Source organism: Hemitrygon akajei, chromosome 13 (genome assembly GCF_048418815.1).
Source record: "Hemitrygon akajei chromosome 13, sHemAka1.3, whole genome shotgun sequence".
Lineage (NCBI taxonomy): Eukaryota > Metazoa > Chordata > Chondrichthyes > Myliobatiformes > Dasyatidae > Hemitrygon > Hemitrygon akajei.
In genome coordinates this window covers 65,644,826-65,659,428 of record NC_133136.1, presented here as the reverse complement: position 1 = coordinate 65,659,428, position 14,603 = coordinate 65,644,826, and the positions used below count along the sequence as shown (strand labels likewise).

The 14,603-nt window shown below is 42.0% G+C and overlaps 1 protein-coding gene across 7 annotated transcripts in view; it reads left to right on the top strand.

Moving 5' to 3' along the window:
* Window positions 1–14,603, top strand: part of LOC140737958 (TBC1 domain family member 1-like) — a 245,980-nt gene that overhangs the window by 184,478 nt on the left and 46,899 nt on the right. For all 7 annotated transcript variants that reach the window (XM_073064847.1, XM_073064845.1, XM_073064848.1 and 4 more), the window contains 2 exons: window positions 4,478–4,663; window positions 5,931–6,092. In XM_073064847.1, the coding sequence (XP_072920948.1) occupies window positions 4,478–4,663; window positions 5,931–6,092 (348 nt within the window). The remainder of the gene's footprint in view (window positions 1–4,477; window positions 4,664–5,930; window positions 6,093–14,603) is intronic.

The following is a 14,603-nucleotide window of genomic DNA, read 5'->3' as shown; positions in this document are numbered from 1 at the left end:
GTAATACCAAATTTGCTATTGAAAGAAATATACATTTTTTTAAAGAAAAGTTGTTGCAATATCTGCTGCTTTGCCTACAGGCCACAACATGGAAAATACTCACTTAAAACAGTTTGATTAGTAGTTCTCTGTGAAAGAGCAACTATCATGGCAAGTGCTTCTGGCACTAGCAAAGCTATGCAGCAGAAAATTTGGAAGTTAAAAATCCCGTGTTTTTCTTAAAGGAAGGCTCAGGTGCATGGTTTCTAGTTGAGGATTTTAGCGAGAACCAATTCACATACCAAAACACTTCTTTTTGTTGAGTTTCAATTTCTGTGCATTGTTTATTAAAGTTTCCTAAGGTTCAGCATCTGATAGCCATTCTCTTTGTAACACTGGTGCAGCACCCATTTAAGTAATTCCCACAACACACCATGGTTCTACAGTGGTACTGTTCACTCCTAACTCTCCCCAGTTCAGAGCCAATTAAGCATGAAGAATAAATATCCGAATTGCCAGTGAGGTTCGCAGCCAGTGAAGAAGTAAATCAATTATTCTAATTTTTGTATCTTGCCACGTCAACACCTTTCATGGGATGTATGCATAATCATCAGTATTACAAATTCCGTCTCTAAATAATCTACCTGTGCCCTACATTTAAGATTTTCCTCAAATCCTACCTCCTTGGGCAAGCTTTTGATCATCTAATCTCGTATCTGAGCACGGAAACAACTGCAGCCCAGCACATCCTTTTTGCTCATTAATCCCATGTCCTTGCATTAGATCTGTATCCTTTAATGTCTTGCTTGTTCAAGAGCCTATGTGAATGTCTTTTGAAATTGTGATTGTATCTTATTCCACCAACTCTGATAGCAAGTTCCACCTCTCACCTTTACCCTATGCCATCTTGCATTTCAATATCCTACCATTGGGAGAAAGATTCTGACTATTGACGCAATCCATGCCTCTTATAATTTTATACCTCCTATTAGGTCAGCCATCTTTAATGAAGGGAAAACAAAGCCAACCTATTCAACCTCTTCCCACACTTAGGTAACATCATGGTGAACCTCCTCTGTGCTCTCTTCAGCATGACCACAGCCTTCCTATAGAGTACAGAAATATACACAGACTCCAAGTGTGACCTAACCAGTGCTGTGTAAAGCTAATGTCCTAAAACTTTATATTCTGCATTCCCGACCATGAAGGTAGGCTTGTCACTTGTCACCACCCCATCTATCTGTGATGCCATTTTCAGGGAACAGTTGACTTGAACCTCAACAGTCCCTCAGTTCACCAACATTTCTGAGTGCCCTGCCTTCTACTGCATATGCCCTACCCCAATCTGTGCTCCCAAAATTTAACAGTTTGCCTTTTTGTGTTTGCATTCCATCTCCCTGTCCTTAATCCAGCATTCCATCTGATCCCGATCCTGATCTATTCTCGATAACCCTCCTCAAAGGCTTCAGAGAAGTCTGTCCATAACATCAGTCTTCATAGCGTCCATAAACGCAGCAATCTTACCTCCTACATTGATATTCAAGTATCATAAACAGTAAATGGCCCTGCAGTACACCACTGGTCACAGAACGGTAATCAGAAAAGCCTTTTTCCACTCCCACCACTCTGTCTCCCGTCACCAAGGCAGCTTTAGATCCGATTAGCCAACTCATGCTCCAGTGTGTTCTAACTTCAAAACCAGCCTATCTTGTGGAACATTGTCAAATACCTTACATACTGTACTATACTTACTATAGGCAAAGTCTATCACCCTGCCAACATTAATGGTATTTATCTCCTACTTTGGTGTGATTTCTGTGTATATCTGATTTCCATTCGTGTGCAGTTCCCTGAGGTGCTTTATATAAATCCTACATAAATGTAAGCTAATGTTGCTTTAGCTTATTTATCAAAACATAAATTCACGATTTGACTTCTGTGCAGATCAAATAAGATTGAACACCTTCACATTGGCAAAACATGCTAGAACCTTTCTAATCTTTGAAGGTGGCAGGTCAAGTTGATAGGTAGTTAAAATGGTCTGTGGGATCCTTGGCTTGTTAATAATGGCAGACAACGCAAAAGGATTTGACTGAGTAATGCTAAACTTCAAATTATAGGGTTGGTATGATCTCTTTTGTCTAATTCTGAGAGATAAACTTTCAGAAGATTGTCAACCCCTTGGCAAAGGCACAGAAGATGTTTACTCAAATGGTGAGAAACGTTGGAAAGAGCGTTCATTTCTCCCAAAACAAAAAGATATTCTCCTGAGGTTAGAGACATTTAATGAAAATGCTGTGAATTAATTAAGAGCTACTGCCTCTAACATTGGATATGTTGGTAAACAGACTAAAACCTAGATGATGATTATTTTATCAGTGGGTGTTCATGATCTCCCCAAGTGGACAGTGCAAGTAGAGTTTGTAGTAACTTTCAAAGGGAAAAGAGCTTCAGAAAAAGAAATAGGAGCAGGCTTGTTCCTCCCTCGGCCCATCCTGCCATTCCAGGAGATCATAGCTGATGCAACCTTGGTCTTAGCACCACTTTCCTATACAGTCCCCAACTCTCAAATATCTATATTTGATGACCCCTCTACAGCTGTCTGAGATGGAGCATTCCATCAAGTCGTCACTGAGCTGGTATTCCTCTTCATGTCTTGTCTTAAATGGAAAACACCATTTCCTGAAAAACTGTTCCCTAATTCTAAATAACCCCGCTAGGGGAACACTGTTCATCCCCTTCAGAATTATATGTTTGAACAAGATCATCTCCTAATCTTCTAATCTTCCATAATTTTGAAAAAGCAACAGATTGATTTTCTGCAGGATGGAAATGGGGCTAATTGTAGAATTGTGCCAGAGTTCAAGTATCCTCCTTGTTTGCTGTACAGTTCCTTCATCTTAGTTGTCATGTACTGATTTCACCTGCATGATAGAATTGTGGAATGGCTACAGCGTAGGATTCCTTTGGCGAATTGGGTCCGTGCCAGTTTTTTGTGAAGCTATCTGATCAGATTCATTCCCTCTTGCATTTCCCATTGCCTTTTGTCCTGCACAGCCTTTTCTACACCTCCAGAGCTTTGATTTGGGCCCTCACTTTTGGCAGCTGTCCATTTCTTGCCTTTGTGGTAGCAAGTTCAGCACCTATGTGGTATTGTGGCTGAATTCACCTCTACCAATGCTAATGTGCCCTTGTCTTGGGTGTGGTTCTCCTAACAACATAGGCCTTGCTATGTTTTATCCTCCCAGATATATTGAGGCCCATATTGATTTGGCTGCTACCCTACCTACTTATGAACAGGTAATGAACCAAACCTCACAACTTCCACTCAGTGCATGGAGATATTTTTCATCCAATAGATAACTTGTGCATCTGCTGTACTTTTTTTTTGGGAGGGAGGGAACGGGACAAGTCTGTAACTTATTTTTAGTCTTTTAAATGGATATTTAATACTTAAGGAAAGAATGCAAGTCTTGTCATAACCTAATCAGTAAGTCAATCTAATTCAAGTTACCATTTCTTTGGACTTCAAAAGACTTATTTGTGTTTCAGAAATCGTCTCTTATACCCATTCTCCAAACTTCTGCCTCAAATGCACTCAGTATTAGAAGGGATATGGTTCCATCGGAGATTGGTGGACTCTGCTTGGGATTAGGGCAGTGTTAAACATGGAATGCAGCAGGGGCTGTGTATTGGACTCCATTGCCGAAATTCTTACTTCATTTAGTAGGACTGAATTACAGAAGCACATTTTTCACACCTACTTCTGTGTTTCACATTTGATAGAAGAGAAAGAGGGTGAATTTCTACAATATTTCATGCTTGGGTGCCCTATGACAAATTATTACACTCCAATTTTAAGATTCCCTGGCTCAGTGCTTGAATTTTTCACGTTCTAAGAAAGTGCAGTTTGTCGAACAGGACAGTTTATCGTACAGAAAAGGGATCTTTTGGACACAGTGTCCATCCATGCTGACTGAGATGTTACCACCCTGATCTCATTTGCCTCTATTTGGCACATATCCTTCTGTGCAACTACCTGTCCAAATACATTTTAAATGTTGCAGTTGGATATGTCTCCACCTCCGCCTCCAGCAGCTCAGTCCAGGTCCCACCCTTAATGTCAAATCTTACTCCTCAGATCTCTTTTCAGTTTCTGCCCTCATACCTTAAACCTGTGCCCTCTAGTTCTAGACTGCCCTGCCTGGAGGAAATGATTCTAAATATCTGCCTCAGCTGTGTGCCTCATATTTTCATAAGCCTCTCTCTTGAGGTCACTCCTCAATCTTGTCTGTTGTGGTGAGAATGAAACCAGCCTGCCCAGTCTCTCTTTGTGAGCACAGCCAAAGCAACATACTGGTATATCTCTTCTGCACTCTCTCTACCATTGTCACATTTAATCTATTCAGTCATTGGGGAATTATGCTGAATTTTCATTGCTGTCCATGTTCACAAGAGATTCAGTGGAATAACATGGTTTTAATTATTTCCTCCACAGACCATCCCAATGGAGGGGACGTTTCTTCAAGGGCATCTATGGCGACATCATGCAATGACGGTTACCTGGGGGCAGTTGCAGAGGAAAAAAAACGTACGCCCAGAGAGCTCCGAGACCTGTGGAGGAAGGCAATTCTCCAGCAGATACTGCTACTGAGAATGGAGAAAGAGAACCAGAAACTACAGGGTAGGTAGAGCTTTGCCAGGGGTACTTAATAGTATCGGCGAGATCCTCGTTTCTTCACAATGAGTCGGCTACCTAGAACATCTCCACAGAAAATTTTCAGCCACCAATTAGAATTACAGGTTTAGATGGATTTTCATTTGATTTCTCCTTTCTCCCACTTCCAGGAGGTTCCTCCTTTACCTAATGAAGTGGCCACTAAGTGTGGGTTCATGGTCTTCTGCTGCTGTAGCCCGTCCACTTCAAGGTCTGATGTGTCGTGCATTCATAGATGCTCTTCTGCACACTGCTGTTGAAATGCATAATTAATTGAAGTACTTTCGCCTTTCTGTCAGCTTGAACCAGCCTGATCTTTCTTTCCTGACCTCTCTCATCAACAAAGCATTTCCCCCCAACGAACTGCCATTCCCTGGATGTTGGTTTATTTATTTTTTTGTTTTTTACACCATTCTCTGCAAACTCTGGAAAATATTGTACATTGAAATTCCAGGGGATCAGTGGTTTCTGAGACAGACAAAGCAACACCAGCACTCATTCCATGGTCAGAGTCACTTAGATCACATATCTTCCCCATTCTGATGTTAGTTCTGAACATCAATGACCATGTCCGCATGCTTTAGTGCATTGGGTTGCTGCCACATGATTGGCTTTTTAGATATTTGCATTAATGAGCAGCTGTACATAATAAAGTCGTAACTGAGGTTATATAACCTTATGCCCCCAATAATTCAGCAAAGGACGGACCCAGAAAGTAACATGCAGTCCACGAAGTGCAAATTCCAACCTTTCCATTTACCATCACCCATTCTCCAGCAGAGGAAAACGGTGAGGATTGTATTTAATCCAGAAATAACATTAATCATGTACTATGCCTGGCACCGCCTGGTATGTTGGGGGCTACTAATGCAGCATTAAAGTTCAAGCTCCTCCCTTGACAAAGCAGCCACTTCCTCACTGAGGCTCAGGTTCAGGATACTGAAGAAACCCTGTAAGGAGGATTTGCTTTTCCAAGTGCAACTGGAGCAAGACCAATGCTTCCAACTTGTCATTGAGTTCAGTTTCTTGAGCGTACATCAGAGACCGCTTCAGAAAAGCTAATCTTCAGCACATGCTTTGTCTATGCCATCTCTGGTTGTTGTTGAGTCAATCACTCTCTCTGGGTTACCTTGAGAGGTAACTTCTGCAATGCAGGAGACGTTGTTCTTGTGAAATTCTTAACTACTTTTGAAACCAGGGTAATGCTTAAAGTTTTCTTTCTTCTACCTTGCAGCTTCCGAAAGCGACCTGCAGAATAAGCGACTGAAACTAGATTATGAGGAAATCACATTGTGCCTGAAAGAAGTGACTCAAGTTTGGGAGAAAATGCTCAATGTACCTGCCAGGTCAACAGTTAAATTTAACATGGAGAATATTCACACGGCCATGGGTCAAGGTGAGCGGTTGTTAAGCACTGTGAAGCATTTTAATAGGGGACATCTTAAACTCACTGATTCTAATCTGGAGTTGATTCCTGTTGGAATTATGTAATATTGAAATTCAGTTGCAATTTGAAATAGAATCACATGCACACAGAGAGGACCAAACACTTTTGCAGACTACATAATTATGTCATTATCTCTACTGGAGCTTATGCCCTGGTCCACACGTCATGAGGTCTACAATCTGCCGAGGGCCAGTGACAGCCATTCAGTTCTGGCCATCTAATAAACTACAAGAGGTCCAGGTAGGACCCCTACCACCCAGGCCATGCTCTCATTTCACTGCTGCCATTAGGAAGAAGGTGCAGGAGCTTCAGGGCCAACACCACTAGGTTTAGGAACTGCTATTATCCCTCAACATTCAGGCTCTTGAACCAGGGAGAATAACTTCACTCAACTTGACTCGCTCTATCACTGAACTGTTCCCGCAACTTATCGATTCACTTTCGAGGACTCTTCATCTATTGTTCTCGATATTTATTGCTTATTTATTTATTTATTTATTATTATGTTCTTCTCTTTTGTATTTGTGCAGTTTGTTGTCTTTTGCATAGTCGTTGTTTGTCCGTCTTGTTAGGTGTGGCCTTTCATTGACTCTATTGATTTTCCTGGATTTACTGTGTATGCCTGGAAAAAATGTATCTCAGGGTTGTCAATGGTGACACTCATGTACTTTGATAATAAATTTACTTCAAACTTTGAACTGTGCCTTCTCACCCCTACCATGGTCAGCTATATGTTGAGGGCTGTGCTTTGGTTGGGGTTCAGTAGCAATAGCGAAGCAAAAGGCTTTGAGAATAAGATTTAACATTATTTACGTTCCCTCTTAGACCACAGCATTATTTTACTCAGAATTCTGCACTCAGCCCAGTGCATGAAAACTCTGAGCTTGTTAACAACAAAATCTTTCTTGGCTCTCTTTAGTCCTGCTCACCGCTCAAGACCATCTCTGTCGGCAAGTTGTGTTCAGGTAGCCTGGTAGTTAAACTGCTGGACAAGTAATCCTCAGGTTAGGATGAATGTATTCAAATACCAGCATGATATCTAGGCAACTTTTCTTCAATTAGTTAAAGGAGTTTGGAAATTATATTAAATTTATTATCAGTAATAGTGACACCCAAACTACTAGATTATTAGCAAAGACATACGATTTTAGGTAGTAGCAATTAGCATAGCACTATTATAGGGCTAGTACACAAGAAATAGCAGGAGTAGGCCACCCGGCCCATCAAGCCTGCTCCACCATTCAATAAGATCATGGCTGATCTGTCTGTAAACTCAGCTCCATCTACCTGTCTGTTCCCCATAACCCTTAATTCCCCTACTATGTAAAAACCTATCTAACTGTATCTTAAATATATTTAGTGAAGAAGCCTCAACTGCTTCCCAGGGCAGAGAATTCCACAGATGCACCACTCTCTGGGAAAAACAGTTTCTCTTCATCTACATCCTGAATCTTCTCCCCTGAACCTTGAGGCAATGTTCCCTAGTTCTAGTCTGGGTTCCATTCCTTCGCTGTCTGTAAGGAGTTTGTATGTTCTCCCCATGACCATGTAGGTTTCCTCCGAGTGCTCTGGTTTCCTCCCACATTCCAAAGGCATAAAGGTAATTTGATCACCGGTGCAACTGGGCAGCACAGGCTGACTGGGTCGGAAGGGAATGTTACCGTGGTATATCTAAATTTTCACAACAAAGTCACCGGTGGCCTTCAAGGAAGGAGGGAGAGTTCTTCTTTGCTGGTTTGATCCATGTGCACTAAACCGTTGTCTAAAATGTTCTGCTAAAGCACTTAGTTCAAGGGATGCTGGGGCCTGGTGGTAGCCACATCCCGGGAATAGTTTGAAAAGTGGATGCTGCAGAGGACAGGTTTAGTTATGTGAGTCGTGGTTTCTACTAACTTTTCGACAGGGTGGACTGTATCCTAGTAGCAAAACAAAGTGCACCTGATGAGAACCAGTTTTTAAACAAAAATCCTCATGAGAACAACTAAAAGCAATTCTGATTTACCATGTCTTTTATTGTTGAGTATATTTATAGATTGAGCATAATTGTTCCATGTTGGTATAGAATGGTGAACATTCCTGCAGCTTTGACCACTTGCTCATCTTTATGCCATGCTGTAGTTTGTCAGCCTCTCCTCCTAATTAAAAGAGGTCACCGATTCCTCAAGCACGTTTGCCGCTCAGTGCAATCATGGGTAATCTTCCCCAGGTCTCAGTTCCTCATCTGTGAGAGTTTGTAGCGGTGTTCCATAGAGAGAAGTCATATTTTAATAGTTCATTGAAGTTGTTGGAGGTGTGCACACATTGAAGTGAACAATGTGAGGGGACGCTTCAACTCTTACATCATCATCTTCAGGAGTTGGTAATTACTGTAGCTTATTCCAGTAGCATTGGCAATCCAAATAGTCAGCTTTCTACAGGTATTGTGAAACGGACTGTAGATTGAGTAATATCTGAAGCTGACAGTTTTCCAACATCCCTGCACTTCCAGTTGACATGGTCGAGCAAAGACCAGAATGCTTAAACGATGCCCTGTACTCAGACTAGGAATTAGGTTTTGTGTCTCCAGCTCTGTTTGGTCGGAACAAGGTTATACCCAGGACATTGGAAAGGACAGTAAGAAATACTTTGTAGGTTGGGCAGTATCTGTGGAGAGAGAAACATTTAAGACCTAGGCACAGAATTAGGCCATTCGGTCCATCAAGCCTGCACTGCCATTCCATCATGGCTGATTTATTATCCCTCTCAAGCCCATTCTCCTGCCTTCTCCTCGTAACATTTGACACCCTGACTAATCAGGAACCGATCAAACTTTGCTTTAACTACACTCAATGAGTTGACTTCTACAACCATCTGAGGGAATGAATTCTGGCTAAAGAAATTCACCCTAATTTCGGCTCTAAATGGGGGCTATGCCTTTATGCCCTAGACTCCCCCATCTAGGAAACATACATTCCACATCCACTGTATTGAGGACTTACAATATTTGATGGGTTACAATGAGATATCTCCCCCTCTTTCTTCTAAACTCCAGTAAGTATGGGCCCAGAGCCATCAAATGTTCTTCATATGTTAACTCTAGGATCATTCTCATAAACTTCCTCTGGACCCTCTCTAGTGCCAGCACATCTTTTCTTTGAGAAGGGGCCCAAAGCTGCTCACAACACTCCCAAGTGCAGTCTGACAATTACTTTATAAAGCCACAGCATTATATCCTTGCTTTTATATTCTAGTCCTCTTGAAATGAATGTTAATATTGCATTTGTCCTACCACCAACTCAACCTGCAACTTAACCTGCACAAGAACTTCCAAGTCAAAGTCCAGTTGTACCTCTGATTTTTGAAATTTCTCCCCATTTAGAAAATAGTCTTTGCCCTTATTCCTTCTGACGAAGCGCATGGCCGTACACTTCCCTGCACTCTATTTCACCTGACATTTCTTTGCCCATTCTCCCAATCTGTCTAAGTCCTTCTGCAGACTCCCTGCTTCCTCAACACTACCTGCCCCTCCACCTATCTTTGCATCGTCTGGAAACTTGGCCACAAAACAATCAATTCTACCATCCAAATCATTGACCCATAACGTGAAAAGCAGTTCCAACACTGACCCCTGCAGAACACCTCTAGTCATTAGCAGCCAACCAGAAAAGGCCACCATAATTCCCACTCTTTGCCTACTGCCTGTCAGCTGATCTTCTATCTATGCTAGTATCTTTTATGTAATATCTTTTATGTTAACCAGCCTCATTTGTGGCACCTTGTCAAATGCTTTTTGAAAATCTAAGTAAACAACATCCACTGACACACCTCTATTTATCTTGCCTGATGTTTTCTCAAAGAACTCCAACAGATTTGTCAAGTAAGATTAAGGAAGTCATGCTGACCTTTGGCCTGTTTTATTCTGTGCCTCTAAGTACCCCAAAACCTCATCATTACTAATGGATTCCAACGTATTCCCATCCACTGAAGTCAGGCTAACTGACCCAAAATTTTCTTTCTTCTGGCTCCCTCACTTCTTAAAGTGCAGAGAGAAATTTGCAATTTACCATTCATTGGAACTATTTCAGAATCTAGTGAAACTTTAAGAATCTTTGCTAATGCCTCGTATCTCTTCAGTTACCTCTTTTAGAACATTGCGATGTAGTCCATCTGGTCTAGCTGACTTTTTCCACCTTCAGACCTTTCATATTTCTGAGCACCTTCTCTGCAGATTCCTACTAGATTTCCTCAGACTGGTGATCAAGAGTGCAAAGTCATTGGCTTGAAATATTAACCTAGCTTCTCTCTCTGCAGAAGCTGTCTGAGCTGCTGTGTATTTCCTGCATTTTCTGTTTCCATGTTTCTAGCACCTTGTCTGTTTTAGTTTTAAAGTCAAGAATGGTACTGTGACTGATAACTCAGCAAAAAACTTAAATTATTACTTCGGCTCAATCTCAATAACATTCGACTATGAATGTGAGGTGTGAACCTAGTAACTATCTGCAATAATCAGTGTGGTTTCTACTTATCTGTAGTACGTATCTTAAATAAGTTGTTTTGTTTAACAATCTGCATTTGAAGATTTGATAATTTTCTTAAAGAAAAGAGGACGCCTTGGGCAACAAATTCCAAAGTTAATAGCACAGGCAATTGAATGTTTTTTATATTACACTAGAGTGATTTTAAAGTCTTGAACACACTTAAGACAAGAGCTGGATGTCAAAGAGAAGTTAGAGGGTTTTAAGACTCGAAGAAATTGGAGATGGAGAACAATGGGAGCATGAAGGGTTGTGTGACTTTTTCTTTATTATTAGTTCAAATTCCATGTTGGATTGTGATTTCAGTATTTTCATGTTGAAAGGGAGAGAACAGAACGGCACTAATACTTCATTTTTAGATGGTACAGTGACACCCTGTGTTTCCACCTGTGACAATAATGTATTGTGGGAAAGTTGAAGACAAAGGAATAGTTTTGAGATGCAAATTTTACTATTAAATTTCATTAAAGTGATCACAAATTTGAATATTAGATTGCAAAGTGACATGTTCCAATAGTCAAGAGTTTAATATGTTGTGAAAACTGTCTCAATCCCCAGCCATTCTTTCTTTCAGTGAATGGCACATGGTTCTGGTTATTTGGGGAGCAAAGCTGGATTATTCAGATTCAGTTTATTGTCATTTAGAAACCACAAATGCAATGCAGTTAAAAAATGAAACAACGTTCCTCCAGAATGATATGACAAAACAGACTACACCAGAAAATCCACATAACGTTTGGCAATCCTCAATCCAGAGTCCGGAGAGGCTGCTGCGTATTAATATCGTGCTACTGTCTTTCCGCGTTCCCCGGAAAGGAGCTCCAAATCCACCAGACAAACAAGACCAAAACTAAAGCTACAAGACCTGCACAAAACCACATAGTTACAACAGTGCAAACAATAGCATAATTGATTAAAAAAAAGACCATGGGCACAGTAAAAATAGTCCAAAGATGTTAAAGGACTAAGTTCAAAAGAAATCACCACACAGTTTCCACAAGTCCCCAGGGTCCCGACAGACTCGCCATCCCACGCCGGCGGCAGAAGGGAGTACCCCCGCTATGGACTTCCACGGCGCCGCCCGACTCAGCCTCGCAGACGCAGCACACAATGAAAGTTCCGTCGAACTCAGCCTCACAGAGGCAGCACACACCGAAAGCGACCTGACCGCAGCGGACTCCGAGTCCGTCGAACCTCCAAGCCTCCGACCATCCCCTCCGGCACAGCTTCTCCGAGCACCATCCTCTGCCGAGCGTATTAAGACGGCCCTGCCAACGGCCATCGACAACGCGACCCCGAGGACTGGGGGCCTGTTCTTCCCAGCAGAATCCCGGACCTCACAGCAGCAGCAGCAACGAAGAAAGTCTTCCTGGAGATTTCCCGATGTTCCTCCGTGCTCCCACGTCTGTTTTCAATCGATTATGATTGCGTACGGCACCCCACTTCACAAATAACAGATAATCAGCTCTGGATATCTCTTCCAAAAAGGGCAGTGGTGAACTATGATGCTGGATACTGGCTCCATGACAATAGACAACAAATCTGGCTGCCATCTTATACCAGAATGTGCAGTTTAACAAAAAGTACAACTTAAAGACAAAATAAAATTGACTGCCTGCACGGGCACTGCCTGAGCTGCTGAGTTTTTCTAGCATTCGCTGTTTCTGCTATAAATTTGTTTTGATATTTAACCTGAACATTACCACTGGAAGAAATGAAATTTTGCTGATCACAAGGCATTCTACAAGTATGTGAAGAGCAAGGGGATAAGATGTGAGAGAACAGGACCAATCAAGTGTGACAGTGGAAAAGTGTGTATGGTGGCGGAGGTGCTTAATGAATACTTTGCTTCAGTATTCACTACGGAAAAGGATCTTGGTGATTGTAGGGATGACTTACAGCAGACTGAAAAGCCTGAGCATATAGACATTAAGAATGAGGATTTGCTGGAGTTCTGGGAAAACATCAAGTTGGATAAGTCTTCAGGACCAGATGAAATATACCCCAGGCTACTGTAGGAGGTGAGGGAGGAGATTGCTGAGCCTCTGGTAATGATCTTTGCATCATCAGTGAGGATGGGAGAGGTTCCAGAGGATTGGAGGGCTGTAGAGATAGCCCAGGAAATTTATAGATCAGTGAGTCTTACCTCAGTGGTTGGTAAGTTGATGGATAAGATACTGAGAGGCAGGATTTATGAACATTTGGAGAGGCGTAATATGATTAGGAATAGTCAGCACGGTTTTGTCAAGGGCAGATTGAGCCTCAAAAACCTGATTGAATTTTTTGAGGATGTGAATAAACACATAGATGAAGGTAGAGCCATAGATGTAGTGTATATGGATTTCAGCAAAGCATTTGATAAGGTACCCCATGCAAGGCTTATTGAGAAAGTAAGGAGGCATGGGATCCAAGGGGAGCTTGCTTTGTGGATCCAGAATTGGCTTGCTCACAGAAGGCAAGGAGTGGTTGTAGCCGAGTCGTATTCTGCATGGAGGTCGATGACCAATGGTACCTCAGGGATCTGTTCCGGAACCCTTTCTCTTTGTGATTTTTATAAATGACCTGAATGAAGAAGTAGAGGAATGGGTTAGTAAATTTTCTGATGACACAAAGGTTGGGGGTGTTATGGATAGTGTGGAGGGCTGTCAGAGGTTACAGCAGGACATTGATAGGATGCAAAACTGGGCTGAGAAGTGGCAGATGGAGTTCAACCCAGATAAGTGTGAAGTGGTTCATTTTGGTAGGTCAAATATGATGGCAGAATATAGTAGTAATGGTAAGACTCTTGGCCGTGTGGAGGATCAGAGGGATCTTGGAGTCCAAGTCCAGGTTGACTCTGTGGTTAAGAAGGCATTTGGTGCATTGGCCTTCATCAATCGTGGGATTGAGTTTAGGAGCTGAAAGGTAATGTTGCCGCTATATAGGACCCTGATCAGACCCCATATGGAGTACTGTGCTCAGTTCTGGTTGCCTCACTACAGGAAGGATGTGGAAACCATAGAAAGGGTGCAGAGGAGATTTACAAGGCTGTTGCCTGGATTGGGGAGCATGCCTTATGTGAATAGATTGAGTGAACTTGGCCTTTTCCCCTCAGAGCGAGGGAGGACCTGATAGAGGTGTATAAGATGATGAGAGGCATTGATCGTGTGGATAGTCAGAGGCTTTTTCCCAGGGCTGAACTGGCTAACACAAGAAGGCAGAGTTTTATGGTGCTTGGAAGTAGGTACAGAGGAGATGTCAGGGTAAGTTTTTTTTAAACACAGAATGGTGAGTGTGTAGAATGGACTGCCGGCGACAGTGGTGGAGGTGGATACGATAGGTTCTTTTAAGAGACTCCTGGAATAGGTACATGAAGCTTAGAAAAATAGAGGTAATGGGTAACCCTAGATAATTTCTAAAGTAAGTACATGTTTAGCACAGCTTTGTGGGCTGAAGAGCCTGTATTGTGCTGTAGGTTTTCTATGTTTCTGCTTCTTAATTTTGGATATTTAGACTGAAACTTAATTGCATGTTGCAGGAAAGATTGAATGTTCTTTTAACAGATTGCAAGGGTATCTGTTTCTGGCTAAATAAGATCTAGCAACTCAAGAAACTATTTGCTTGATCACAGTTCGATTGACATTAACCGCGAGGTGAGAAGCTGGCAACAAGCAGGAGTGTCACGATAAGCTTCAATGTTACTGATGGGTAAGACTCCTGTACACAAAGGATGGAATGTGACATTTCTAGTTTTGGTATGGACAGGTTTGAAAAGTAAAGAACTTGGCACTGCACGTCAGCACCCAGGCAATATTTTGCAGTGTCGGGGATTAGCGTCCCTCAGCTGTCTGTAAGGAGTTAGTATGCTCATCCTGTGAACACGTTGATTTCCTCAAGGTGGCTCTAGTTTCCTCCCACGTTCTGAAGACTTATGGATTGGATCAGTAAGGGTTAATAAGTGTGGTCA